The sequence below is a fragment of the Lipotes vexillifer genome, unplaced genomic scaffold (genome assembly GCF_000442215.2).
Source record: "Lipotes vexillifer unplaced genomic scaffold, Lipotes_vexillifer_v1.1 scaffold661, whole genome shotgun sequence".
Taxonomy (NCBI): Eukaryota; Metazoa; Chordata; class Mammalia; order Artiodactyla; family Lipotidae; genus Lipotes; species Lipotes vexillifer.
The window spans coordinates 1482264-1507336 of NW_006796183.1; the positions used below are offsets into that span (position 1 = coordinate 1482264).

The 25073-nt window shown below is 51.7% G+C and overlaps 2 protein-coding genes across 4 annotated transcripts in view; one reads left to right on the forward strand and one right to left on the reverse strand.

Annotated features, from left to right (window-relative positions):
- RNF220 (ring finger protein 220) overlaps window positions 1–5312 on the forward strand; it is a 229704-nt gene extending 224392 nt beyond the window's left edge. For 2 of the 3 annotated variants that reach the window (XM_007468272.1, XM_007468271.1), the window contains exons 13-15: window positions 3216–3324; window positions 3472–3546; window positions 4300–5312. In XM_007468272.1, the coding sequence (XP_007468334.1) occupies window positions 3216–3324; window positions 3472–3546; window positions 4300–4371 (256 nt within the window). In that variant the 3' untranslated portion in view covers window positions 4372–5312. The remainder of the gene's footprint in view (window positions 1–3215; window positions 3325–3471; window positions 3547–4299) is intronic. The other variant, XM_007468273.1, reaches the window with a different exon arrangement.
- Window positions 5313–7415: 2103 nt separating this feature from the next.
- TMEM53 (transmembrane protein 53) lies at window positions 7416–24930 on the reverse strand. Its single transcript, XM_007468274.1, has 3 exons — window positions 24854–24930; window positions 12901–13022; window positions 7416–8370 (listed from the first exon to the last, which is right to left on the reverse strand). The coding sequence occupies exons 1-3, from the start codon at window positions 24912–24914 to the stop codon at window positions 7717–7719; spliced, it is 837 nt and encodes a 278-aa protein (XP_007468336.1). The 5' UTR covers window positions 24915–24930; the 3' UTR covers window positions 7416–7716.
- Window positions 24931–25073: the final 143 nt, after the last annotated feature.

Consider the following 25073-nt stretch of genomic DNA (forward strand, 5'->3'; position numbering starts at 1 on the left):
GGGTTCGGCGCAACCAGCTTGAGGTGGGGGGGAGAAATGACGTATGGATGTTTATTTAATAATTCTCTCCTACTCCAGCTGAGCGGGGCGGGCGGGGCCGTAAGGGGCACCCACCCTCATCTAGAGGGGCTGCTCATAAATCAGAAAGACAAGATCATTAATCAGGGATGGCGCCCAGGGGGAGGTGGGGGCCAGAACCAGTGGCCATCCATGAAGGTCCTACCCGCTGAGGGCTGGGGGAGCTGGGGGCTGTCCCACCTGTGTGAGCACAGGCACCAGTGGGCAGGGCTGTCTGTAATGAGCTGGGGACTGGCTCAGTCATGTGTAGAGATCTCCATTGGGTCTGGATTTGCCAAGATTAGGGCCCTTCAGTCCCCATAATGTCTCTCTTCCCCGTACACATTATGGGTTCCCATCCTAGATCTTTTTCACCACCTAGGGGAGGAGAAAGGCAGGAAGACATGGCTTCTTCCAAGAAATTCTCCACCCCATACCCTAGAGGGGCTCAGGAATAGCTCACAACCTACCTGGGTCAGGGGCCTGGAGGATTGCGTAGTTCACCAGAGCAAAGAATAGAGGCCAGTTATGTGCCAAGCAAATCCAAGATGGGGTGGGCTCTGGAATTGGATTTGGCCTTGGAGCCTTTGGAGATGGAAGTGGGAAGTGGCTTCATTCTCTCCTGGCCCCATCCTTTTTGTCTTCCCAGCTCTAACTCATTCTCTGGTTTGGAGTTTGACAGTTAGTTTTCTACTCGGGTAGGCTGCCCCCAGCTCCAGGCCTTGGTTTCCCAATCTTTGAAATAACCTCTTAGGATCAGCCTGGTCCTTGGAGAGGAAGGGAACACAGCTACCCATCCTTGTCTCCTTGTCAGGAACTTACCAACAGTCCAGGTGGGGATGGCACATAGAGCATTAGGCAAAGTGCCTGGGGGAGGAGCCAGCTGTGCAAGTGCTTGTGAGGAAGGAGGGGGTGGTAAAAGCTTTCCAGAGCTGGAAAGTTAGGAGTGGATGCTCCCAGGAAATCCGCCAATGCCAGGAGGAGTTGTAGTCAGAGCCTTTCTCAGCTTCCCTGGAGAGAGGCAAGGCAGAAAGAATCATGCACCCATGGAGTGATGGATCTAGAGCATCCCTGACATAGGGACACAGCCATCAGGAAGTCACATTCTGTGTCGCTGCTAGTGCCCTAAAAGAGAAAGGTGAGAGATCAAAGTTCATTGCTGCCCATGAAATGTTTCCCATCATCCTGCCCATGCCCCCCCATTACCACTTACACCTAGCAGGGACAGACTACCTGTAAGCTTTCAGGCTTTCTGGGCCAACTCTCTCCCCTAAGCTGGCAAGACAGGCCACCCTAGGTGATGGTCCTTGCCCACACACCACCCTTGTGATTCTACCTCAGCTGATTGAATACACCCTTTAAACCTCAGCTTTTACCCTTTACAGCCCTCTTCCAACATTCTCAACAACTTCCTGTAAATTACCGGTAAGATAAACTTTACTCTCTGATTGCGGCATCTGGGGTCTTCTTGGACACAGTCACCTTTCCCAGTGTAGCACCTTCTGCTTACTCAGAAGTGAGCCTTCCAGCCAGATGGGGCTCTAGGGCCTCTAGGCCTTGTTCCCACTGTTCCCTCAGCCTGGAGGCCTGTCTCCTCCTGGGTGTAGCCAGTGTAGGGTAGTGGTTACTTAAACAGTTACTGGTTGATCACAGAATCAGTCTGCCAGGGTTTGAATCTCATCTTCCCCACTCTGTGAACCTTGGACAGGCTACTTTTTCTGTGCTTTAGTTTCTTCATATATAAAATAGGAGTATTAGGATCTCTTCATGGGGTTTTTGTGAGGTGTAAATAAGATAATTACTTTTAATCCCTCACTACAATCTCTGGCATTTAGTAAGTGCTTAATAAATTTTAGTTCTTTTATTTGTATTATTGTCATTATTATTCCCTAAAGCCTGTCTCCAGTGCCATCTTTCTTTTCGAAGCATTCTTCATCCTCTGAGCCTCTCCAGGTTCTGTTGACTTGTTTTAGGAGAGGTGGGAGGGATCACTCTTCAGAATAGTCCTAGCTATTCCCTGTTCAGTATTGCAGCTCAGAGAGTCTTCAGGAAGTTGTAGGGACCTTGTGCAGGGCTTGGACTACGGGTGAGGACCAACAGGACATCTGACATGCCTAGGAAGAAGCAACCAGGAGCCCTTGAGGTAGGCTAGGACTGTAGCCCAGGGGCCTCATCAGTCCCCGCATTTTTCACTGTCCCTGGGGGTTAGACCAGCTATTTCTTCAGCAGATGTTTATTCATACTCACGTGCCTAGTATGGGGCTAATGTTCAGAGTGTAGTGGTGTAGTGAGCAGCTTGCCCTCAGGGAAGTGAGTCTAGCAGTGACAGACATTTGTGGTTATACTGCTGCGGTGAAGTCCAGTACAGGGGCTGGAAGAGCACAGAAGGGGCAGCCACCATTGGGGTACTGGCTGGGGGCTTGGAAAAGGCTTCTGGGAAGAGGTGGGAACTAGGCCTGAATGATGAGATGGGACTAGTGAGGAGGTTGGGGTGATCCAGAAGCAGAAAGTGGTGAGAGGCCAGTAGAGTGAAAAATGGTGGGGTGTGTGGGGAAACTCAGGAGTTTGGCATGGATGGAGCATAAAGTACGTGGCAGGGCACTTGAGGGATGCGGCTGGCAGGGACCGGCCCAAGGAGGCCCTTGTAAGCTTGTGGAGAGTTTGGTGGAGCTTTATTCTGAGGTAGACACTAAAATGTTAGAAGTAGAAGTGGTCAGGTTTGCAGAATTCTAGGTGCTGTAGGAGAACAGAGTGGAATGAGGGGACAGGGTCTGAGAGGCCACTCAGGTTGGTGGCACAGTCCACAGAGGAAGTCATGAGCACCTGGACTAGGGGTGGTAGCTATGGAAAGAAGTGGAGATGCCAGAGATATTAGGAGCTAGATGACAGATTTTGGATGTGAGGAGTGACTGGGAAGAAGTGGTTTGAGAATGGTTCCCGGGTGTCTGGTTTAGAAATTCACCAGGACGGAGGTAGAGGAGCAAGGAGAGGGTGAGGAGTGCATTTCTGGAATATGGAGTTTGCGGATCAAGGATATGGGTGGGGCGTCTAGCAGACAGCTATATATGCGACTCTGGAATTCAGGGGAGTTGTAGGCTGGAGGTTCAGGTTAGGGATGCCAGCCTGCTGCCTGCCCAGGTATGCCATTCTCTTTGCAGAATCACCGAAGATTCAGCTGTGACCACGTTTGAGGCCCTGAAGGCTCGGGTCAGGGAACTTGAGCGGCAGCTATCCCGTGGGGACCGTTACAAATGCCTCATCTGCATGGTGAGAGGAAGGGAACCTCGGGCGCCCTTGCTCAGGCTTCAGTGCTCCCTGGGGGTTGGAGAGGGTCTCTGCCCTGTGATCTGGGCCCTTCAGAGGGTGGGACAGCCTCAGAGTGACCCCTCCCTTCTCTGCCCATTTTCTCCCTAGGACTCATACTCGATGCCCCTAACGTCCATCCAGTGTTGGCATGTGCACTGTGAGGAGTGCTGGCTGCGGACCCTGGTGAAGTGGCATGGGGGTCGGGAGTGGGTGGCCATTTGGGGTACTGCCCAGATGTCCATGTTCGTGCTTGAGCCTGCTTCGGGGGAGGAGGAGCGAGGAGCAGAGGAACAGAAGCGTAGACCATAGCCCGAAGCCAGGATGTTCACCCCCAAGCTCACTACCCTCTCTCCTCTCCCACCCCAGGTTTATTAAATTCTCCCCACCCGTGGGTTCTCTTGCCTGCTCCCTTCCCCCATCCCCCCACCCCAGCAGGCCCACGTATGACGCACAGCAGTGAGATCCCGGGTCAGGAGGAGGCTGGGTGTGGGTAAGCAGGACCAGGGCCTCAGCCCCTCCCCCTCCCATTACTAAGCTCCTTCTGCTCCTGCCCCTGTTCTTCGCTCGGGAGCAGCCATTAAAATGTCGCCCGGAGACAGCAATAAAAGGCCCGGACGTGGGCTCTGTGTCCTGATCAAAGGCCGCGTGTAATCTCGTTAGGGCCGCGGCAGCCACAGCTGGACCCAGCCTTGTTCTCATTACTGGGGCTCCCGCTGCGGGCCTGGCCAGCCGGTTTGATCCTGGCGTCTCCCCAACGCAGGAACGTGCCTGCCTGCTCACAGAGGCTGCCCATGCCTCCCCAGCGCAGGCAGGCAGGACCGATCCGAGGTCCCAGCACACAGCTGGTTCGGGGAGATGCAGCTGCAGGCCCAGGGGCTCACACGAGCAAATGTGCGGCACAGGGTATAACCAGAGCCCTCCCTGTTCTCCCTGCAGGGTGCCAAGAAGCTCTGCCCTCAGTGCAACACCATCACAGCGCCCGGAGACCTGCGGAGAATCTACTTGTGAGCTAGCCACCCCAGGCAGGCCTTGCCTCAAGCGCCCCACCTGCCCCGCCTGTGACGTGACCCCCCCCTTGTACATACTTATACACAGGTTCCCCGTGTACATACATGCACACACGAACACACACACACATGCACACACACAGGACTCGAGCCAGAGTGGAGGCTGAGGCCCAGGCCCTGCCTGCTGGCTCCCACCAAGATTGGGGACCATACCTGTTCCAGGTTCCGTTCCCAGGGTGGGGCAGGGAGGTGGGGGTAGGGGGAGTAGCCAGGCAAGGCTCCTGAGATCCAGCACCGCCCCCGCGACTGACAGACAGACAGACATGCAAACACCAGACTGAAGCACATGTAATATAGACCGTGTATGTTTACAATGTTGTGTATAAATGGGACAACTCCTCACCCTCTACCCCGTCCCCTGCCCTTTGGTTGTATGATTTTCTTCTTTTGTTAAGAACACCTGGAAGCAGTGCCTCGTTCAGGGCTGGCTGGGGGCTCGGCCCATCCACCTCTTGGGGTGCTTGCCTCTCCCTCCCCCTCTCCCTCTCCCGTGGTTCTCTTCCCTCTCCCATGTGCTCGGTGTTCAGTGGTGTATATTTCTTCTCCCAGACGTGGGGCACGTGCCCCGGGGGACATGATCCTCTCCTTAGTCTTAGCTCCTGGGGCTCCTCATAAGGAGTTGGGGGAGGGGGGAGGCACAGGAAATGGGAACCGAGCTAAAGCAGGGGCTGAGACTGGGGCTGGATGAGGGTGCTCCTGGCTACCCAGCCTTCTGCAGAGAACCTTTCCTGGGATTAGACTGCTGTTCCCAGGGAAAAGTGTTGTCTCCCCTGCCCTTCTTGTGGGCCCCATGGTGTGATGCTGTGTCTGTATATTCTATACAAAGGTACTTGTCCTTTCCCTTTGTAAACTACATTTGACATGGATTAAACCAGTATAAACCACTGCTGCCTCTGTGCATGTGTATAGGAAGGGGTGGATGATGGGGTGGTATGAACAGAGGCAGTTAAGAGGTTAATTCCTGGCTGCAGTGCAGGAAAGGACTTGGCTACGGGTTTGTAAAGCAGTGTGGGGTTGGTCTGCTCAGGGGCCCTGGAGCACTGTCGGGTGGGGGTGAGGCCGGGACCTGGACTCCTGACTATTGATGGGTAGGGGCTCCAGGTTAATTCCTTATCGATGCAGAATCGTCAGCTCATTAATCACAGAAGAGGTCAGAGCTTGGGGCTACAGAGGGCTTGCAGGCTCTATCCCCCAGTCTAGGGCTGGAACAGCTATAAGCTTGGGTGAAAATGTAAGCCCCAAACCTCTGTCCCTTTCTAGTCCCTTGAAGTGAGCCAGGGACCAAAAATGGAACCACCATCTCAGTCCCCTGTGGCTGCTTCTGTTCTCCATCCTAGTGGCCAACAGCCTGGTATAGTTAACTGCCCAGATCAAACAAACAGTAGGAACCCCCTTTAACCAAAGTGGGCCTTCAAGTCGGGGAACTGAGGCTGGGCAGCCAGCACTGGAGGCGGAGCTTTGTCAAACGGTTATCCCCATGGCTGCCCAGTGCCAGTGAGTGAGCAGCATTCTGGGTACTTGGGCAGGGGCTCAAAGCTGCAGATGAGTCCTTGTCCCCCACAGAAAGCTGTTTTGACAAAACAAGATTCTGCTAAAATTCAAGACCTCAGAGTATCTTTATGACTCCAGACTCCTCTCCTTCACACAGCAGGCCCACCCTCCATCTTCCCAAATCTGACACACCTGTCTCCTCTGGGATGCCCACAGTGAATATTATAGAATCAGGTCCAGTTGGCAGCTCCTGTCCCTCTCTGCACCCAGATGACAAATCACCCTGGTTGGAGTCCAGCGAAGGCCCTTCACAGGCCCAGGCCCAGCTTGATGACACCAAATATTCTGAAAGCAAGGATCCTGGGGCCCAAGATTCTAGGGAATGTATGTGGCCCGTTGAGGCGGAGCAGCCCCAGTGACGGCTAAGGGTTTGGAAGAGAAGTGGGCAATGCCCAATCCCCACTGGGATGGCTCCTTTCGGCTCTCTACTCTCCCCTCTCCCTGCCCTGGACTCACGTCAGTGGGTCCTTGATGGCTGGTTACTTCCACCCTGGGGACCATATGCTAACAGGAGACGTTAACCCAGAGTGAGGGCATGAAACCCGCCCTGCTGTGGGATCCTTGAGCACTGTCGTGTGCAGCACTGCCACCTGTTGGCCATGGCTAGGAATGCAGCCATGCAGGCATCCGAACTGGCTGCCACAGTAGTGGGGGAGTCCCAGAGGGCTGAGGCGATGTAGGGAGAGCTTGGCTCTGGAGACAGAGGGTCCATCAGCCCTGAGACTATCAGGGGTCAGCTCCCACCCAGAGCTTTTCCAGCCATCTCCTTCGCTGCAGGTCAAACTTTCAAAGCCCATCCCTGCCCCCCAAGTCCCTCGATCACCACAGTAAGCTCATTAAATCAAAGATTTATTGAATGCCAGCTATGTGCCAGCATTGTGCAGCAGTGACTTGTAGAATAATAGATGATGGAGGACTCTAAGGCTGAAGCCACCACTTCTGCCTACAGAGGATCCAAGTGGGTCTCCCTCAAGGAGATGAAGGAGTTTTTTTCAGGCCAGTGGTTCTGGTTCTGGTCTTTAGGGCTCCTGACTCAGCCTGTCCCAGTTCCCATCTGGCGCTGCTGTCTTCCTGCACCCCACTCCATCTGCCCACACATCTTGCAACTTTCCTGGATCTAGCGGCTTCCTGGCAAAGTGTGGTACACCTGGACAGGCCCCCCAGCTGTGTATCCTCAGCTCCCCATCTGGCTTCCACATCAGACTCCCTGGCAATGAGAAGCCTGAGTAAACTGCTAAATGGGATCCACAGGGACGGCACTCCATGCTGTGGGGCTCTGCCCTTCCGGGACTTGGGAGCACAGATCACAGCTCCTGCCCCAGCCTGCCCCTACCCTCTGGCACCTCCCTGCAAAGCTCACCTTCTATTCAAGGAATCGGAGATCAATGCTGGGGCTCATCCTCACCCCTACCCCCCACCCACAGCTTTATTAACCCTTCACAGCCTAAATGCCACAGGAGTCAGCAGCCTGACTGCTGCACTTATCCAAACACAACCACTGCTAGGCTTCCACAGAGACCTGCGCAGGCACTCCTGCCCCTAGAATCCTGGGATAAGCAAACCATCACAGTCCCCAGGACAGAGGCCCATGGAAATTCTCTACCTGGAGGACCATAAAGTCCCAGAGGGCTGCAGGGAGTTGAACCAGAAGAGGACCCCACCCATGGATGTAGGTAATGGGGAGATGTCAGGCATTTATTTCTGGAGCAGAGGTGAGGTGGGTAGGGCAAGGACCTCAGCACTGGACGCAGCTGCGCATGAAGTTGACACAGAGGCTCGTGTAGTAAGTAGGGTAGTCGCGGAGATGACTGACGTGTGCAGATGACCCAAAGTCCACAGAGTGCACCAGGACCCGGTGCGCCAGGCGTGCCTCCACCATGCGCTCCACGTCCCTGGCCAGGACCACCTCGTCGGCCCTGGAGTAGAGGTAGAGCTCGGGCCAGCGAGAGGCTGCGTCGAGCAGCCTGTCATAGAAGTGGGTGTGGAAGAGGGAGGTGAGTGGTGCCAGCAGGACGTGGAACAGGACTGCCACCAGGGCAAAGGCCATCAGGAGCAGCAGGCGCAGCACGGCAGGCCGGGGCTCCAGGATGGCTGCCAGCGCCCTCAGAGCCCCCAGCAGGTTGCTGTCGCCAGGACCGCTGTCAAAGATGGTGCCCACCACATGCAGGTGGCAGAAGCGCTGGTGGGTCTGCAGGAGCTCCAGCACGTATCGGTACAGCATGACGCCGGCATTGCTGAAGACATGGAAGAGCAGGGGCTCCTTCTCAACCTCGTGATCAAAGAGCAGCTCAAGCAGCTTCTGGGCCAAGACACGAAGTGAAGGGATGCCCAGGGACTCGGAGAAGAAGACCATGTGCCAGGGGGCTGTGTATCGGATCACGATGCAGCCCTGAGGAGAGGAGAGAGGCCCTGTCCATCCTCGGGGATGGAGTGGGGAGGTGGGGAGCAGCTAAGGTCAGAGGGGTCCAGCAGCTCCAATTTCCACAGGCCCATAAGCTGGCCGTGCTCCAGGCCCTGCTGCAGCCTGGGCAACAGCTCACCTCTCCCAGACGCAGGAAGGTCCACTCCAAGCCCATTTGTGGAATAAGCGCTTCATGCTGGCCAAGCCCCCTCAGCCGGGGATGGTACGCGAGGCCTGGAGCCCAGAGCTCACTTTGGAAACATCTGGGCTGACCAGAAGGAAGCCTCCTCACTCTGGTCCGCTCCCTGTCTCCCTCCCACCCCTGACCCTGCACCCTCATCTGCTCAACTCTGGCACATTCAAGGCCTCACTGCTTGGCTACACACTGCTACAGCGACTCTGCTCTTGCCTGTCCCTACTTCCCAGGGACAAACAGGTATCCCCACAAGACCCAACACCCGAGACAGCCTGCAGGCCCAGCCTTGACCACCAGAGGCCACCCGTGAGCCAGGCCCACATGGCATCAGTCTCTGGCCACTGCCACCTTCCTGCAGGGCCCTGAGAACAGAGGCCATACTCCCAAATGTCTGGCTCTAAGGCCTGGGATCACTCCTCACTCTCCCTGAAATTCCAAATACAGTAAACTCCGTTGTTCCTCAAATTCTAAAATCTTAGCTAAACTCTCTCTAGGCCGCTGTACCCCTCAATGCCTGGGTCAAGTACACCTCAAGGTCTCCACACAGATCCCCTTCTAGGCCAGTTAGAACAGGCAGCCAAAGCCACCCTGAGTCCTAATCCTCTCTCATTAACATGCGCCAGAGACAAAGGGCCCCTTGTCGGGGGAATCTGAGTTAGGCAGGCTCTGGGGTCAGACAGTTCTGGGCTCAATTCCTGGGACCAGCACTTATTAACAGTATGGATGAACAGCAATTACTTCATCTTTCTGAGTCTGCATTCCCAACTCTAAGTTGGGATAACATCCATCTCATGGGATTGTGGTGAAAATGAAACGAAAAAACATACCTCGAGTGCCCAAAACAGCACTTGGCACAAAGTCCTCAGCTAAGAACAGCAGTCATTAGTGGCGGTAGGAGTAATAACGAGGAGAAAATTACATGCGCGCAGTACTCGAATGACCCAGAGCCAGAGAGAGATGGTCAGCTGAGGTAACCCTGCCATCAGCCTCCTGACCTTGTCCCCTCCCGCTGACTGTGATCACATGTGCCCCAACTCCTCCTGGCTCTGCTCTCACCAAGACCCTAGCGTACCTAAGCACCCCTCCCAAGACTCTGCAGCGGGGGTCACAGATGCTACCTGGCCCCGCAGATCTGGAAAATTTCACAAAGAGCTCTGCTCTAACTCCCCAGAGGGTGCTTTCCACCCACCCTCAACTTACACACAGCATCACCCACGAACGCAAACATACTCCACACCACCACCACACACACACGACCCTTGGGACTAAACACAGCCTTGTCCGCCTCACACCCCACAGATGCAGACACCCATGGCACCCACTGCACCACCTGTGAAGTGCACAAAAAAGCACAGCCACCAACGCACACACCACTGTAGGTACTACCTTCAGGAGCCCACACATATGCGTGCACACACGCCCACACACGCTTCTCCCCAGAAGCATTCCCATGCAGCACTACCCGTTGATACCGGCATAAACTCAGCAGCAAGTCCTGGGAACTCACCGTCTCTGAGGGCGCATGTGCCCTCCACCTCCACGTCACCCGTGAGTGTATGCACAGAGCTTGCCTTGTGAATGCCCAACACCCCCTGTGAAGGAAGGGCACATACACCAAGCTTCCCTAGGCCTCAATCTGAGGTTTCCATCTCTGCTGCCACCTCCCGAGTCAGATGCTCCTAGAACCCCCCTGCACCAAGGACCGGGCTCTCACTGGCTGTCCGATCCCAGGCTCTTCTCTCTCCCCTGAAGCCAACCATCTCTCCATCTCCACACACGCTCGGTCCCAGCCTGATCCATCTACCCTCACCTCACTCTCCTGTACTTTCAGTTTCTTCCTCGTTCCAGATTCCTCCTCAAACCGATCTCATTAAAAAATAATTAAAGCCTCTGCCTTCCCACCATGTTCCCCTCTAACTCTGTCCCACCCTCTCTTCACCTTCCCAAACTTTGACACCCTCTCCACCTGGTCCCCTCCCACTGACTCCACTCTGACAGCTGCACTGCTCTTATCATGGTCGCCCAAGTTCTCCCGAAGGGCGAAATCCCATGACACCTTTCGGTCCCCACCGTACTTTCCTTCCAGCAGCATTTGGGATTACGAGCTCTTAGAAACACTCTCTGATAGCCCTGACTCTTCAATAAGACAGAAACAGGAAAAAATAGACTGTTCTAGACTTATAAGAGACTTAAGGAACGAAATAACTAGATGCAATGGGCGATCCTGGATTGGACCCTGGTTCGGGAAAATCAGCTGTAAAGGACACTTTGGCGACTATCAGAGAATCTGAATATGGACTGGAAACTCGATGAGATTAAAATGTATTAACATGGGGACGGTGGAGATCATGGTCCGAAAAAAGCAGGATATAAAATAGTGTATTCAAGAGATCTTATTTAGGTAAAGAAAAGATGCACAAACAGAAAAAAAGCTGAAAGGATATATACTAAGGCTAAATAGACGTGATCTCTAGGGGACAGACTATGATGTTTTTATATTCTTTTAAATAATAAAGTATCAGGAGTTTGGGGTTGGAAAACTTTTTTCTCTACCCCCATCTTATCCTCCTGACCAGGGGGTAAAGGCACCCACTCCTTTCCCAGACAATCCCCTGCCAACGGGCGCTGCCACCTCAACCCCTCTGCCTTCCCTGGGATCACTTCCTCCCTCCACTCCATCACTTCCTCCCATGCCGTCTGCCCCAAGAACATCTTTCCTCTCTCCCTCGACAGTGGTCCATTTCCCTAAGACTCTCTTCCTGTGGATTCCATCACATTTCCCTGAGTTTTCTTGTCCATCTGTAGCCGCTCCTCCTTTCCACGTGGTACCCTCTTCGTCTTCTGCTCCTTTAAGCTTGGGTTCTGTCCTGGGCCTCTTCTCCTTGCCCTCTACACACTCCCTGGGGGAAATCTCAACCACCCCAGAGCCCACGGCTTCTCTTCTAGTGCTCCTTGTTTCAAACAACCCAGGATCTGCTGCAGCCAGAAACCTGGCATTACCCAGACCCCTCCCTATCCCTGTGCCCACACACAATCTCTCATCCAATGACCACTCTACCTCCTAACAAGCTCCTTGATCCACCAACTTCCCTCCACCAGCACCACCAGCCCCAAGGTCCTGGCCACCTCAACAAACTCACTTCCCAGCCTCTGGTCCTGGCCCCCACAATCCTTTCCCCACTCAGCAGTGAGGGACTCTCAGAAGCACAAGTCTAACATCACACCCCTGTTTAGTCCCCTGAGGACCCTCCCAGCCTCATCTCTTCACACTTGCCCTTTCTTTTGTCCTCTGTTCTGGCCACACTCACCTATTGCCAGTCCTCTGCCTGCCCTCAAGGATCTTAGTCTAATGGAGAAGCCAAACTAGCCTCACTCAGTAAGTAGGATTCAGAAGCAGCTGAAACTACTTAAGGAATAAGGCAATGCCAGAGCACCAGGCTTGTTGGTTGAGGGGAGGCCTCAAGCTCAGAACTACATCTTTCCTCCAACTCCTCTCCCATTCCAGGGCCACCACACACCTGGGGCACAGCACAGACGTGGGTCAGTGGAGGGAGGCTGACAGGAGGGGGCCCCAGCTGGCCCTTCTCCCAGGTGACTGCCATTCCTCCTCAGTGCAGGGCTTCCAGCTGGTGGCTGGGGGTCTGTACTGATGCCTCCCTGCTTTGGGAGGTCTGGGATGAGGAGGGCAGGGTCAGGCCAGCGGCCAAAGCTGTGAAAGGGGCTTCCCAGATATAACCAGGCCCTCCCAAGGCTCTCTCCAATAACCACAGCCTCTACATACAACTCTTGGTGCATCCTGAGATGAAGCAAGGAAACCGCAGTCCTGAATCTGTCTTCCAAGAAGCCCTTCTACTCTGGAAACGTGAGGGGCCATGGTCAGCCCTAAGACAGAAACTCACCTGGTCAGAAAAGGAGAAAGCCCCAGGAGTCCAGACTATGCCCAGCACACCCGGCCCAGGTTCCTGCTGCCCAGAGAGGCAGCACTAGCCAACAGAGACTTGAGGTCTGGGCTGACTCCGCAGCTGGGAGCACATCTGGGATGGGCTGTCCACTGTGGGGCTTGGGGAGGAAGGAAGGGGGAGCAGGTCAGGGGGCTGAAGGGGACAGACCAGGCCACAGAGCTGGCTGCAAAGGGTGGATAATCCTGCCCAAGTCCCCATGGGCCCAGCGTCTTCCTCACAGGCTATTCTTGGTGCCATTCCCAGGCCTTCCTGGGCTGACTGGTGGTCAGCCTCCACTGCAGCCCAGAGATGAGGGCAGCCAAAGCTGGGAGAGCCCCGCAGAGCGGCCCCACTAGGCATTCGTACACCTGCAGTACTCACCCTTTTGTGGTAGATGGCGCTGTATTTGGCCAGGTTCTTGTCCGTGCAGCCACCCCAGCCCAAGAGAATCACCAAAGGCTGTCGAGTCCCCGCCTCCTTCCCGCCTTGATTGGGGCTGTTCTCTGAAACACAAGCAGGGTGAGACTGTCATCCCTGGAGCTAGGGTTCGGGGTGGGGGTGACTGGCCAATCCAGAGCCAACGCTACTCGGGCTGCTGGCAGGGGAGCTCCAGGTGCCAGGCCCAGGCATCCTGCAGGTCCCTGTGCCTCAGGTTCCCAGGAGTCTTCTTCCTCTGTCCTTCACTTCAACTGGCTTTTAGGCTCCTCAGGAGGCACTGCAGGGTAACTGGAAAAACCCACCTGAGGGCCCCTTTCTTTAGTGACTCAAAGACATAGCCCAGGTGAGAAAAGTGAATAAATACTTCCACCATGCAATTTCACCTTCTAATCCAGGGATCTACAAACTACAAGCCATGGGCCAAATTCGACCCATGATCTGTTTTCATATGACCTTTGAACTAAAACTAAAAATGTTTTTTACATTTTAAAATGTTTTTGTTTAAAAATCAAAAGAAGATTTTGTGATGTGAAAATCATATGAAATTTAAATTTCAGTGTCCACAAATAAAGTTTTATTGAAACACAGCCCAGCTCATTCATTTACATAATGTCTACGGCTGCTTTCAAGCTAAACAGCAGAGTTGAGTAGCTGCAACAGAGACCACGCAGTTCACAAAGCCTAAGATACCGCCCTTTACAGAAAAAGTTTGCCAGTTGCTGATCTAATTCCATGAGCAGACGGAAGAAGAGGTCTTTAAAAGGAGAAATGGGGGACTTCCCTGGTGGCGCAGTGGTTAAGAATCTGCCTGCCAATGCAGGGGACACGGGTTCGTGCCCTGATCCGGGAAGACCCCACATGCCACGAAGCAACTAAGCCCGTGCGCCACAACTACTGAAGCCCGCATACATAGAGCCCGTGCTCTGCAACAAGAGAAGCCACTGCAACGAGAAGCCCGCGCACTGCAACAGAGTAGCCCCCATTCACCACAACTAGAGAAAGCCCGCGCACAGCAACGAAGACCTAGTGCAGCCAAAAATAAATAAATAAAATAATTATTAAAAAAAAAAAAAGGAGAAATGGATAGGACAGTATAAGCAGGGAAGTGAAGCAGACAGACTCTGGCGGCTACTACCAAACCACCCACCCTGTCCTGACAGAGAAGAATCACAGCCGGTATTTACTGAGGTTTAACCCTCACAACAACAATACGAGTAATATTATTACAGATGAGGAAACTGAGGCACAGAATGGTTAAGTTACTTGCCTAAGGTCACACAGGAAGTGTAGAGCTGGGAATCTGGTCCCCGCTCCCCATCCTAGCTAAGTCACTTGAGACCTCCTGTGCCACCAACCCCGTCCACAACTAGAAGCTCATCTCCTTCAGTGATGTGCCAAAGGCACAAGCCACCTGCCTCTTCCATGGCTGCTTCTGAAGGCCTCCCTGCAACCTTGTCAGTCAGACCTCATCTCATTTCCCCTGCCAAGTGAGTACCCACCCTCCTTGGGGCGACTTCTGTGCACAGACTGTCTGTTGCTAGTTATCTGCCCTTCTGAAAGGACCAGGGTGTACCCTTCCAAGGATCAAGCCACTTGGCTATGCTCAGCTGCCACCCTAAGATTTATGAATGCTGGTGGTGACCTGGCAACAGTAAATTTCAAGGCTAGTTAAGAGGATGGTAAATATAAATCACTAACCTTTGGACAAAAGGAAGACAACAATTTCCTGTGGAAATTAATGTGATTGAAAAGTTCAGTGTTCCTGCTCTCCAGCAGTGGCAACTCCGGCCTTTGGAGATTAACTGCCTGCATCCATGGGGATGCCAGACTGAGCTGCAACTCAGCCTGGACCAGGAGCTCCCAGCACCTCAGTCCCTTGCTGACCCCTTCCAGCCATCCCAGGCTCCCCGACACTGCCTCAGCCTCTGATAAGAGAGATGGTCCCACAGCTCTAACCAGGCCACTCTAAATATTCTCACCACCTTTCTTGGCTTGGTGGCCTCCTGTCCTTGGCCAGGGCAGCTCTTCGCCTGCACTGGCCTTTCTGGTGGAGAGGCTCTATCTGGGCCTCATTGGGGCCCTGGCCCAACCTTGCTGGCAATGACTACCCGTAAAGCTCAGGCTGCAACAGCCTCATGCGTGGTAATCAACAGCTACAGTTTGGATCTGCCTTTGACCCTCTGAGGTCCAGCAGCTGGATTTCTGAGACTTGCTCCAGGGAGGCTCCCTAACCTCTGTGCAGCTGTCTGAGCATGGGCTCCCCTCCCCCAGCCTATGGGGCTCCCCTCCAGGTACCACCACCAAGACATCAGCAAAGGGTTTGGGGGTTTATCTCAAAGAGAGAGAAGGCAGCCAGGGGCGGTCACATCCCCTGGTGGCCGCCCTTACCAGCAGTGGTGGGGCATTCCCAGTCCGGGAAGGTTCAGACACTTCTGCCGGGCCCCTGAGCTGCCCCTCGCCCCACAGCTGGGCTCTATAACTCCACTTTGCTCCACTGCAGGTTTTGCCGGCACCCTTAGCTTCACCAGCTCAGGCAGAAATGACTCTTCACCAGACACACATCTCCACAGAGAAACTCAGAATACGGACACCCTGGACACACTGCCTCTTCCCAGAGCCCAAGCTTTCCATAACATTCCTAAAAGGAGGGAATTTGTCCTTCTACTCCAGCCAGGCATTTGAGGCCGCCCCCTTGAACCACGAGGTGCTCCTCCTACCCACAGGCATCTCCCACGCCCCCGAAACAGTCTCTTCCCAGGGCCCCCTCTCCATGCCTATTCCTAACTCAGAGCCTTTGTCATGACCTCCTCCCACTGGAGCCACACTGCCCACTCTGATTCTAGACATGGAGCACTATAAACCAGAAAAGTCCAAGATGCTCCGGGAACATGGCTGAGAGAGTGATCGTGACCGGGAAAGGCCTCCCACAGGAAGACACGCTTGCTGTGCTGGCCTTGACGGACCGTAGGAGCATGCCAGGTGGAGAAAGGGCATGAGCAGGGGCAGGGGACGTTGGAGATGTTACAGTTGCTCTGGGGCATGGCAAGCAGTCCTAGGAGGCTAGAAGCCTGGAATAGGGAGCAGAAGTGGTCAGGAGAGCTGCCAAGAGTGGGACTGGGGCCCGATCCTGAAAGGCCCCCAAGCCATGCTTAGGAGTCAGGATTTTATCCGGAGCAGTGGAGAGCGAATGAAGATTCTGGAACTGGGGGAGTGGCATGATCCAGTCTGTATTGATTAATGACTTGCACAATTACTCGTATAATGTCCGTCTCCCCTCAGCCAGTAGGCTCTGTGAAGGCAGGACCTGGGTTTGTTGCATCCAGCGCCACATTCCCGGTGCCCAGCACTGTAGCTGGCCTGTCTAGGCACTCGGCAGAAACATGCTGAATGAATGAACACATGGCTGCAAACTGAAGGATAGATCCAAGGAGAAAGAGCTGGCATTCTTCTTGTTACCCATTGCCCTTTCCAAGTTACAAAAGTAAGAGCTATGGCTATTGTTATTTATTGCCACCTCCGGATCATGATTCTCTGTAAAAGCCCCTGCTCCTTTTATGCTCCTTCCACTGGTCATCCCCCTCTCCCCCTCCCACTGCTGACATCTCCTGGCCTCTGGCCACTGCCCCTCAGGCACTGAAGACTCGGGCACTGGCTCTGTCTCCCACTTTTACACCAGGACTTACCACAGCCCTGAACAGGCAATCAAATCCACCTTGGTCCTAAACCATCACAAACCTCTCTGAATTCCACATCTCCTTTAGCTCCTACCTCCCCCTCTTTGCCATCACCAAGAAAAACAATAACGATAACAGCAAAAAGAGAATTGTGTCAGGCACTATTCGAAGCACTTTATATATCAACTCATTTAATCCTCACAACAATCGTACGAACAAGGTACTGTTATTATTCTCATTTTACTGATTAAGAACTAAGCCACAGAGATTATATATAATTGTTCAAGGTTACACAACTAATAAGCAGTGAAGCTGGAATCCAAACCCAGGTGGTCTGATCCAGAGACTAGCTCATCACCACTACCCCAGGGGGCCCCCTGGGTAAAAAATACAAGTCTTAACCAAATCTCTTTCCACTCAGCTCCAAACCCATACACATGGCTGCCTCTGTATATCAACAGATCCAACACCAACCTCTTCCACCTGCTCCTCCTCAGGGACTGGCCATCGCAGTCAGAACCTCAACATACGCTGCCTCCTTTGGTCCCTTGACCACCCTAGGAGCTAGCTACTATTGCTATCCCCGTTTTACAGATAGGAAAACTAAAACACAGAGAGGGTAAGTCTTTTTCCCCCAAAACACACAGCCAGGAAGTGGCACAGCCAGCATCCATCTCTGGACCACCGTGCCACACTACTCCCCACCTCCAGGACCCTGCACATGCTCCTCACTCCCCAGCCCTGGAGGCTGATGCTCCATGTTATGCTTTGCTAATGCCCACACCACCTGCTGAGTCAGCTCACTGTTGACATCCAAGAAGCCCCCCTTGATGCCCTCCCCAGCCCCTTCATCACTAGACTGGGTTAGATGCCCCTCTTCTATATTGTCACAGCACCACCATCACCATGCCACTGTGCTTATCCACTGCACTGAAAGGGCCCATTAAGAACAGGTCATGTTACTACTGTAACACGCAAGGCAAGAGTTGGCAAATGCCTGAACCAGAGCAGTGGGGGACAGGTAGGAAGGGGGAAGGAAATGATAGGGAGAAGAGAATCACAACAATTTTGGAACATGTATTAAAAGCCTCAAAGAACATGCACTCTTTGACTTAGTAATTCTACTTCTATGAAAGAAAAATGTTTAATCATATGGAAATAGTCTGTAATACATTAAGCAGATCATAGACATAAATGTAAGAGCTAAAACTATAAAACTCTTAGAAGAAAATGTAAGAGTAAATCTTTGTGACCTTGGATTAGGGAATGGTTTCTTAGACATGACTAAAAGTACAAGGAATAAAAGAAAAAATAGACTTCATCAGAATTGAAAACTTCTAAACATCAAAGGACACCATCAAAAAGTGAAGAAACCGGACTTCCCTGGTAGCGCAGTGATTAAGACTCCACCTGCCAATGCAGGGGACACAGGTTCGAGCCCTGGTACGGGAAGATCCCATGTGCCACGGAGCAACTAAGCCCACGTGCCACAATTACTAAGCCTGCGCTCTAGAGCCCGTGTGCCACAACTACTGAAGCCCACGCACCTAGAGCCCGTGCTCCGCAAGAGAAGCCACCGCAATGAGAAGCCCGTGCACCCCAATGAAGAGTAGCCTCCGCTCACCACAACTAGAGAAAGCCCACGTGCAGCAACAAAGACCCAATGCAGCCAAAATAAATAAATAAATTTATTTTTTTTAAATGAAGAAACCCACGGAATGGGAGATAATTTTTGCAAATCATATATCTGATAAGGGGTTTGTATCCAGGATACATAAAAAAACTCTCACAATTCAAAAATAAAAAGACAAATAACCCAACTTTAAAATGGGCAAAGGATTTGAAGACATTTCTCCAAATAAGATGTACAAATGGCCATTAAGAACATGAAAAGGTGCTCAACATCACAGTCATTAGGGAAATGAAAATCAAAACCACAAGACAGCACATTATACCCACTAGGATGGCTATAATAAAAAGTCAGATAATACCAAGTGTTGATGAGGATATGGAGCATTCAGAACCCTCATACACTGCTGGTGAGAAAGCAAAAAAGGTGCGTCTACTTTTTTTGGAAAAGGCAGTTCCTCAAAAAAATTAAACATTGAGTTTCCATATGACCCAGCACTTCCACTCCTAGGTATATACCCAAGAGAACTGAAAATATATGTCCACACAAAAACCTGTACACAAATGTTCACTGCAGCATTATTCATGATAGCCAAAAAGTAGAAACAATCCAAATGCCTATCACCTGTAAATGGATGAATAAAATGTGGTATATCCATTTAATGGAATATTATTTGGTCATAAAAAGGAATGAAGCACTGCTACAACATGGATGAACCTTGAAAACATATGCTAAGTTAAAGAAGTCAAACACAAAGACCATATATTACATGATTCCATTTATATGAAATGTCCAGAATAGGCAAATCCACACAGTAGAAAGTAGATTAGTGGCTGCCAGGAGCTGGAGAGAGGGGGAAATGGGGAGAGACTGCTAATGGTTCAGGGCTTCTTTTGGAGGTGATGAAAATGCTCTGAAATTAGACAGTGGCGACAGTTGCACAATTTTGTAAATATACTAAAAACCAACGAATTGCACATTTTAAAAGGGTGAATTTTATGGTACGTGAATTGTATCTCAATAATGTTATTATTTTAAGAATTAACAGTAACACATTAAGCGAAAAAGCAAACTGCAAAGAAGTATGTACAACAGAATACCTATATACATACATACACACATACCTACACATACTTATGTATAGAAAAAATACATCAAATATTAATAGCAATTATTTCTGGGATCAGAGGCAATTTCTTTTTCATGATTTTTTTTTCTACTCACTTTCTAAAATCCCTATGTATCAGTTTTGCAATGAGAGTTAAAATATTATTTTTTTTAAAAGGGTTGGGGGAGGTGTCCTGCAGAGTCAACAGCACTTGAGAAGTCAAAGAGATCACGGATACCCAGAAGCCCCTTGGCGAGGCAGAAGTATTCTTTTCAACCCTGGCACTTCCTGAGTACCCCACAAAACAATTTAATTCCACGGGCTCTCTGTCCTCTGGACTTTTCTCAACAAACAACACTGACACCAATAATACAAGAATTACAGATACATACTATATTGTACAACAGTTCAAGTCATAAAACTAAAGCATAAATTGGATTGTGTATATCCCAGGGGCATATGGGGAAGACAAAGGAAAGGGCTGACAAGATAAGAATCTGTGGAACAATATGTGCCTTTCTTCTGCAAGCCAGAACGAAAATACAAAGAACCTATGTTTTCTTCTTAAAATACAAGGAATAAAAGGATCCTCAATTTCCTCTACTCCCAAGAAATACTTTCTAGAGTCTCACAGTTCCTATATTTAAACCAAATTACTTCATTTTAAATTTACTTTTTTTTTTTTTGGAGTAACAGCATAGGAGAGTAGCATTGTATCTAGGAGTGCATACTGTATAAAACCATACCTGGGTTCAAATCTCTGGTTCTGCCACCAATAACTATGAAACAGATCTTGAGCTAGTTCTCTAAGCTTCAATTTCCTTATCTGTGAAATGGGGATAATAATACATAGGACTGAATAAGCTAGTGACTACTGAGGGCTTAGCATGTTACCCTGGCACAAAGCAAGAGTTCAATGAATTGAAGTTATTATTACTTCATGAGGAATGCATGCTCACTGTAGAAAAAGCAGAAAATGAATATCTCATAAAATTGGAACCATACTGCTTTTATAATCTGCTTTCTTCAATTTAGCAATATATTATGAACATCTCTCCCTGTCGGTTTATATATCTCTACACCATTCTTTTTAGTGGCTGCAGAGCAGCTATAGAATATTTCATAATTTGTGGTGACCAAGCCCCCATTATTGGACATGATGTTGTTTCCAATCTTTTGCTGTTATAAAAATACTTTAATGGACACCTCTTTCTTCCTGCATGTCCTTAATTGTTTCCTAGAAATGGAACTGTATTCAGGCAGTACTTCCGGATGGCGACTGAAATCTGCATGCACAGGCTTTAGAGTGAGGCTCCCAAGTTGGAATCTGGGATAACTTGGGGCAAGACACTTCACCTCCCCTGAGCTTCTGTTCCTCATCTGTCAGATGGGATAAGAGTACTCCCTACTTCACAAGGTGGTCGTGAGAAGTAATAAAATCATAAGAGGGGTTCCTGGCAGGCCTGGCATGTGAGCCAGGCATGGTCAACAATGTAAGTGCAACAGAAACCACAGAGACCTCAGGCAAAGGAGGCCAGCAAAGGGTCCTTCAGGTCTGGAGCTCAGATCCAGGGCCTAGCAAGGTGCCTGGTATAAAGCAGACAAATTAGGAAGGGTTTTTATTAATGCATGAAAGAAAAGATACCGTGATTAAAAAATAAACAAAACTCCACTGTAAAAAAGAAAAGCACCTACGGGGTCCCCACAGACAAGAAGAGGGTCTAGTCCCAACCCTTCACCCGGGCCTTTGAGGCCTCTCTGGTATGACAGCTCTTGAGATTTTCTCTCCGGCTCCTGAAAGCACCCGGCGGCCTGCCGCCAGGGCCCTGCTCTCTCGAGCCACTCTCAGTTCCCCCAGTGCCCCTAGTTCTGCACTTCCTGCTGCTCCCCATCTACCTGTCAGCCCTCCCGCAGCTCCAGGTCCAGCTTGGGCCACTCTACTCCAGAAAGGCAGCTGACCCCTGGGGCCCACCATGGTGGTCCGGACTGTGGTCCACCCCAGACTGTTTCCCCGGTGCCAGGGAAAATTTCCTGAGGGTAAAGACAAGGTCTACATTTCTTTGACCCCGGCAGGCGCTCATCAGAAGAGCAAACTGACAATTAAGCCTGGGCCTACAATAAACCTATCACTTCCCTTCTCTGTGAGCCCCCCCACCGAAGGCTTTCTTTGTACTCTAAGAGTGAGCCCCTTGTCCCAGACTCATTAATTCTGTGAATCAATTATTTCTAAAAAATGTTTACTGAACATGAAAGCAACAGGGTGCCTTTAAGAAGGCCTGCTGGCCTGCCAGTGAGCCGCAGAGGGGCCCCAGGGCAGGACTTGGCTGACCATTCTCTGGCTGGGAGGAGGGGCAGCACAGCCCTGGCCTGGGATGGCAGAGCAACTTGGGCGGGATCCAAGTGCTGCCAAACGACTCCTTTCAGCTCATTTGGCACTTCATCCTTGCCAGGCTCTGGCAACACTGAGCAAAACCCTCCAACAACACGACAGGGATCCCTGCTGTGGGAGCCCTGAGAACAGAACCTTCCCCAAGGAAATGAGATGAGAATACCTGACTCTCACTTAGGAGGGTGAGGGGATCACTGGTCAAAGAGGAGTGGGTGGGATGGAGGGAAACGCTAGGTCAAGGGATCAGCTTCAGCAAAGGACCAGGCAGACGACCCTCATTTGGCCCAGACAGCCAAGGATACTTGCTGGTGGGAATCCCAGCAGAAGGACCCTGGGCTCTGAACGACCCCAGATCTGTAGCTGCCTTCCAGCTAACTGATGTGCCAGCAGAAGCTGCTTGCCTCTCTATCAACTCACAGCAGTGCTGGGCTCTGTGGCTCTAATGCTCAATTATGGGGGAAAAGCAATTCCAGAAACCAAATATGACTGTCCTACACACTTCTCCACTATTAAACAGTAATTGCAAAAGAGAGACAATCTCTGGACCCCCAAAGATTGTCTGTGAAGCCCTGTCAGCCTGGAGGGGAGCTCTCTGCAGACAGGAAGAAAACAGATTCAGGGGATCACTGTGCTGTCACTTGCTTCTGAGGGCCATACCGCCTTGAGGTCAGCTCTGGGCTATGCACTTTGAGAGGGAAAGGAATGAGAAACCAAAGCCAGTGCGGAGGAGCAATCAGAAGGAGGAGGCTATAAGAACCACACCAGAGGAGGAACAACTGAAGGCCCTGGAGGTATTTCCCTTGGAGAAGAAAGATGAGCTGTCCTCTTGAAAAGAGAGGAAGAGAGACTACCTTGCTCTGTGTTGCACCCACCACGACCTCCTAGCCCTGCAGTTACCACATCTTTGTGAAACCCCCTGCTTCTAAGCCCTCAGCCTTCCCCAGAACCACAGCTCCTTGAAGGAGTCTGTGTGTGAGTCACTTCTGAGGCACCAGCAACTAACCCATCGCCAGGACACAGCAAATGCTGAACTGAAAAGAGAAATGACAGGAAGGCCTATTGTGGCTCAAGAAAGGGAAGTGCTTTCTAACAATCCCAGTTGCCTCCAACAGGCCAGGATATTTGGGAGGAAGCATCCTGTCAGGGAAGGGTCTGGTGGCAACAGCATGCTTTCATGCCAGGAGAAGGATGTAGGACAAAGTAGCCCCCTGAGATTTCCTCCAATTCTAGGACCCAGCCCCCTGAAGCAGGGAGGGGAGCCACAAGGGGAGGAAATATACCAACGGAGCACCTGCTCCATGCCAGGCACACACATCCAGTCACTACCTTGTTAACCCTCACAACAGGGAATCTGAGGCTCAGAGAGGTTCAATAACTTGCCAAAGCCATAGAACAGCAGGAGGTAGAACTGAAATGCAAACCAAGACTGCCAGGTTGCCCACGTGGGATGAAGGAGAACTTCTGCCCTCCTGGCCATGCAGAAGGCAGCTCCAGCTCTTTGCAGCTGAAGGTTCTCCAAGGGCAATATTATTAACTGGCTTTATCTCCCACTGATGCCAAAACTTTTCAAAACCATTTTTACATCTATAAGCCTAAGAGCCCTCGGCCGACAGAGGGCTCTAGGGAAATAAAGCTGGTCTGGAGCCATCTGTTCTGGGGGAGCCTAGGGGTTGCACTCCTCTCCTAGACCCCACCCAAGGAACACAAGATGCAATGGGAGGCGTCTGGGAAGGCTCTCCTGAAAGAGGTAATATCTGAGCGAAGCCTTAAATAATGAACTAGGGAAGCGAGGGGGCAGTGTGGGGCAGCAGAGGGAAAGGGCATTCCAGACAGAAGAAATGGAGGGAGCACAGGCAGAGAAGCAAGAAGTGTGTGGAGAATCACAAGCAGTTTTGGGTTGCTAGAACATAAAACTCAAGTTGAACAGTGGAAGGACACAGTGATCAAAGAGGTAAGCAGGGTCTGCTAAATTATGGAGGACTTTGAATACCATGCTAAGGAATCTGGATTTGATTTATCCTGAGGGCAATAAGGAGCCACTGAAGGATTTCATGTAGAACAGTGATAAGATCAAAGCTTTGCACTGGGAAGATGGTTGTGGTAGCAATAGAAGAGGCCGAGCTGCAGCTGGAGGTGTGAAGACGATGTGGAGTAACGCAGGCAAGACATGCAGCTCAGGCTGGGGTGCATGTCAAGGCTCCTCTACCATGATTCCCAATAAGGGCCAAACTTTCCATTCTCTGGGCCCCCAATCTGACTCACACTGACAGGGATCCAGACCTGTTCTACAGGCTACTAATTTTGTGGAGCCTCCCACACATCTTTCTGTAATGATATGACTGTAGAGAGGAAAACAAAGCTAATCATTAAGCTCACTCTGTGCCAAGCATTATGCTGGGTCCTTTACACAAATAATCTCAGTTGTGCAACCAACAATCCTAGAAGGGAGGTTACTATTGGTACCCCAGCTGTGCAGATGAGGAAACCGAAGTTCAGAGCTGGAAGCCTGCCAAAGGTCATCCAGCTACTAAAGGGAGGAGTCAGGATTTGAGCAGACTTCTATTTCATGGCAGAGACGGCTCTGTAACCACTGCCAAGGAGAGTGCAGAGGAGAGAGGGATGAAGGTTCTGTGTCCTGGGCTTTTGCATGGACCCGGAGGAAAATAGTGGATGAAATATAATGGGTGGGACCCCTAACCACAACTGCCGAAGAAAGGCTAGCAGTGGGAAGCCCGACCCCAAACAAAGGAATCAGGAGGGCCTTCAGCTACCAGGAGAGAAGCGAAGGTACGGGCCTGGGAACTCCGACTAAAGAGACAGAAAGAAGGGCCCCAACCTATGGGGTTAGGGGTCGGGTAGACGCCGCGAAGGGGAGGGGCTCGGACACCAAGAGTACTCTGGGGGAGGGGCTTACTAGGGGGCGGGGCTCTCTGGACCCGACCAAGTTTAGGACCTGCGGTGAGGGGGACCCCCCCCGTGAGGGGGTGGGCCGCGAGAGGACAGGGCCGCAAGAGGGGCGGGGCCACAGCTGCGCTTGAGACCCACAGACTCCTTAGGTCTCCTCCCCACGACTGGACCCAACCCTCGTTCCATACCCTGGCTCCGGCAGGGCTGATCCGGGATCTCGATGGTGTAGTCCAGCTGGGCCGAGGCCATGATGAAGGCGCCGGCCCTCAGCTCGGGCCTCCGGCCGGAACTCTCGCTCACGTTCCCGCACCTCACCCGGGGGCCTGCTGGGCACCGCCCAATCACCACCCACCTCCCTCCACGCTACCCAATCCCTGAGCCGCGCTCTGTGACCTCCCGCCTTAGCAA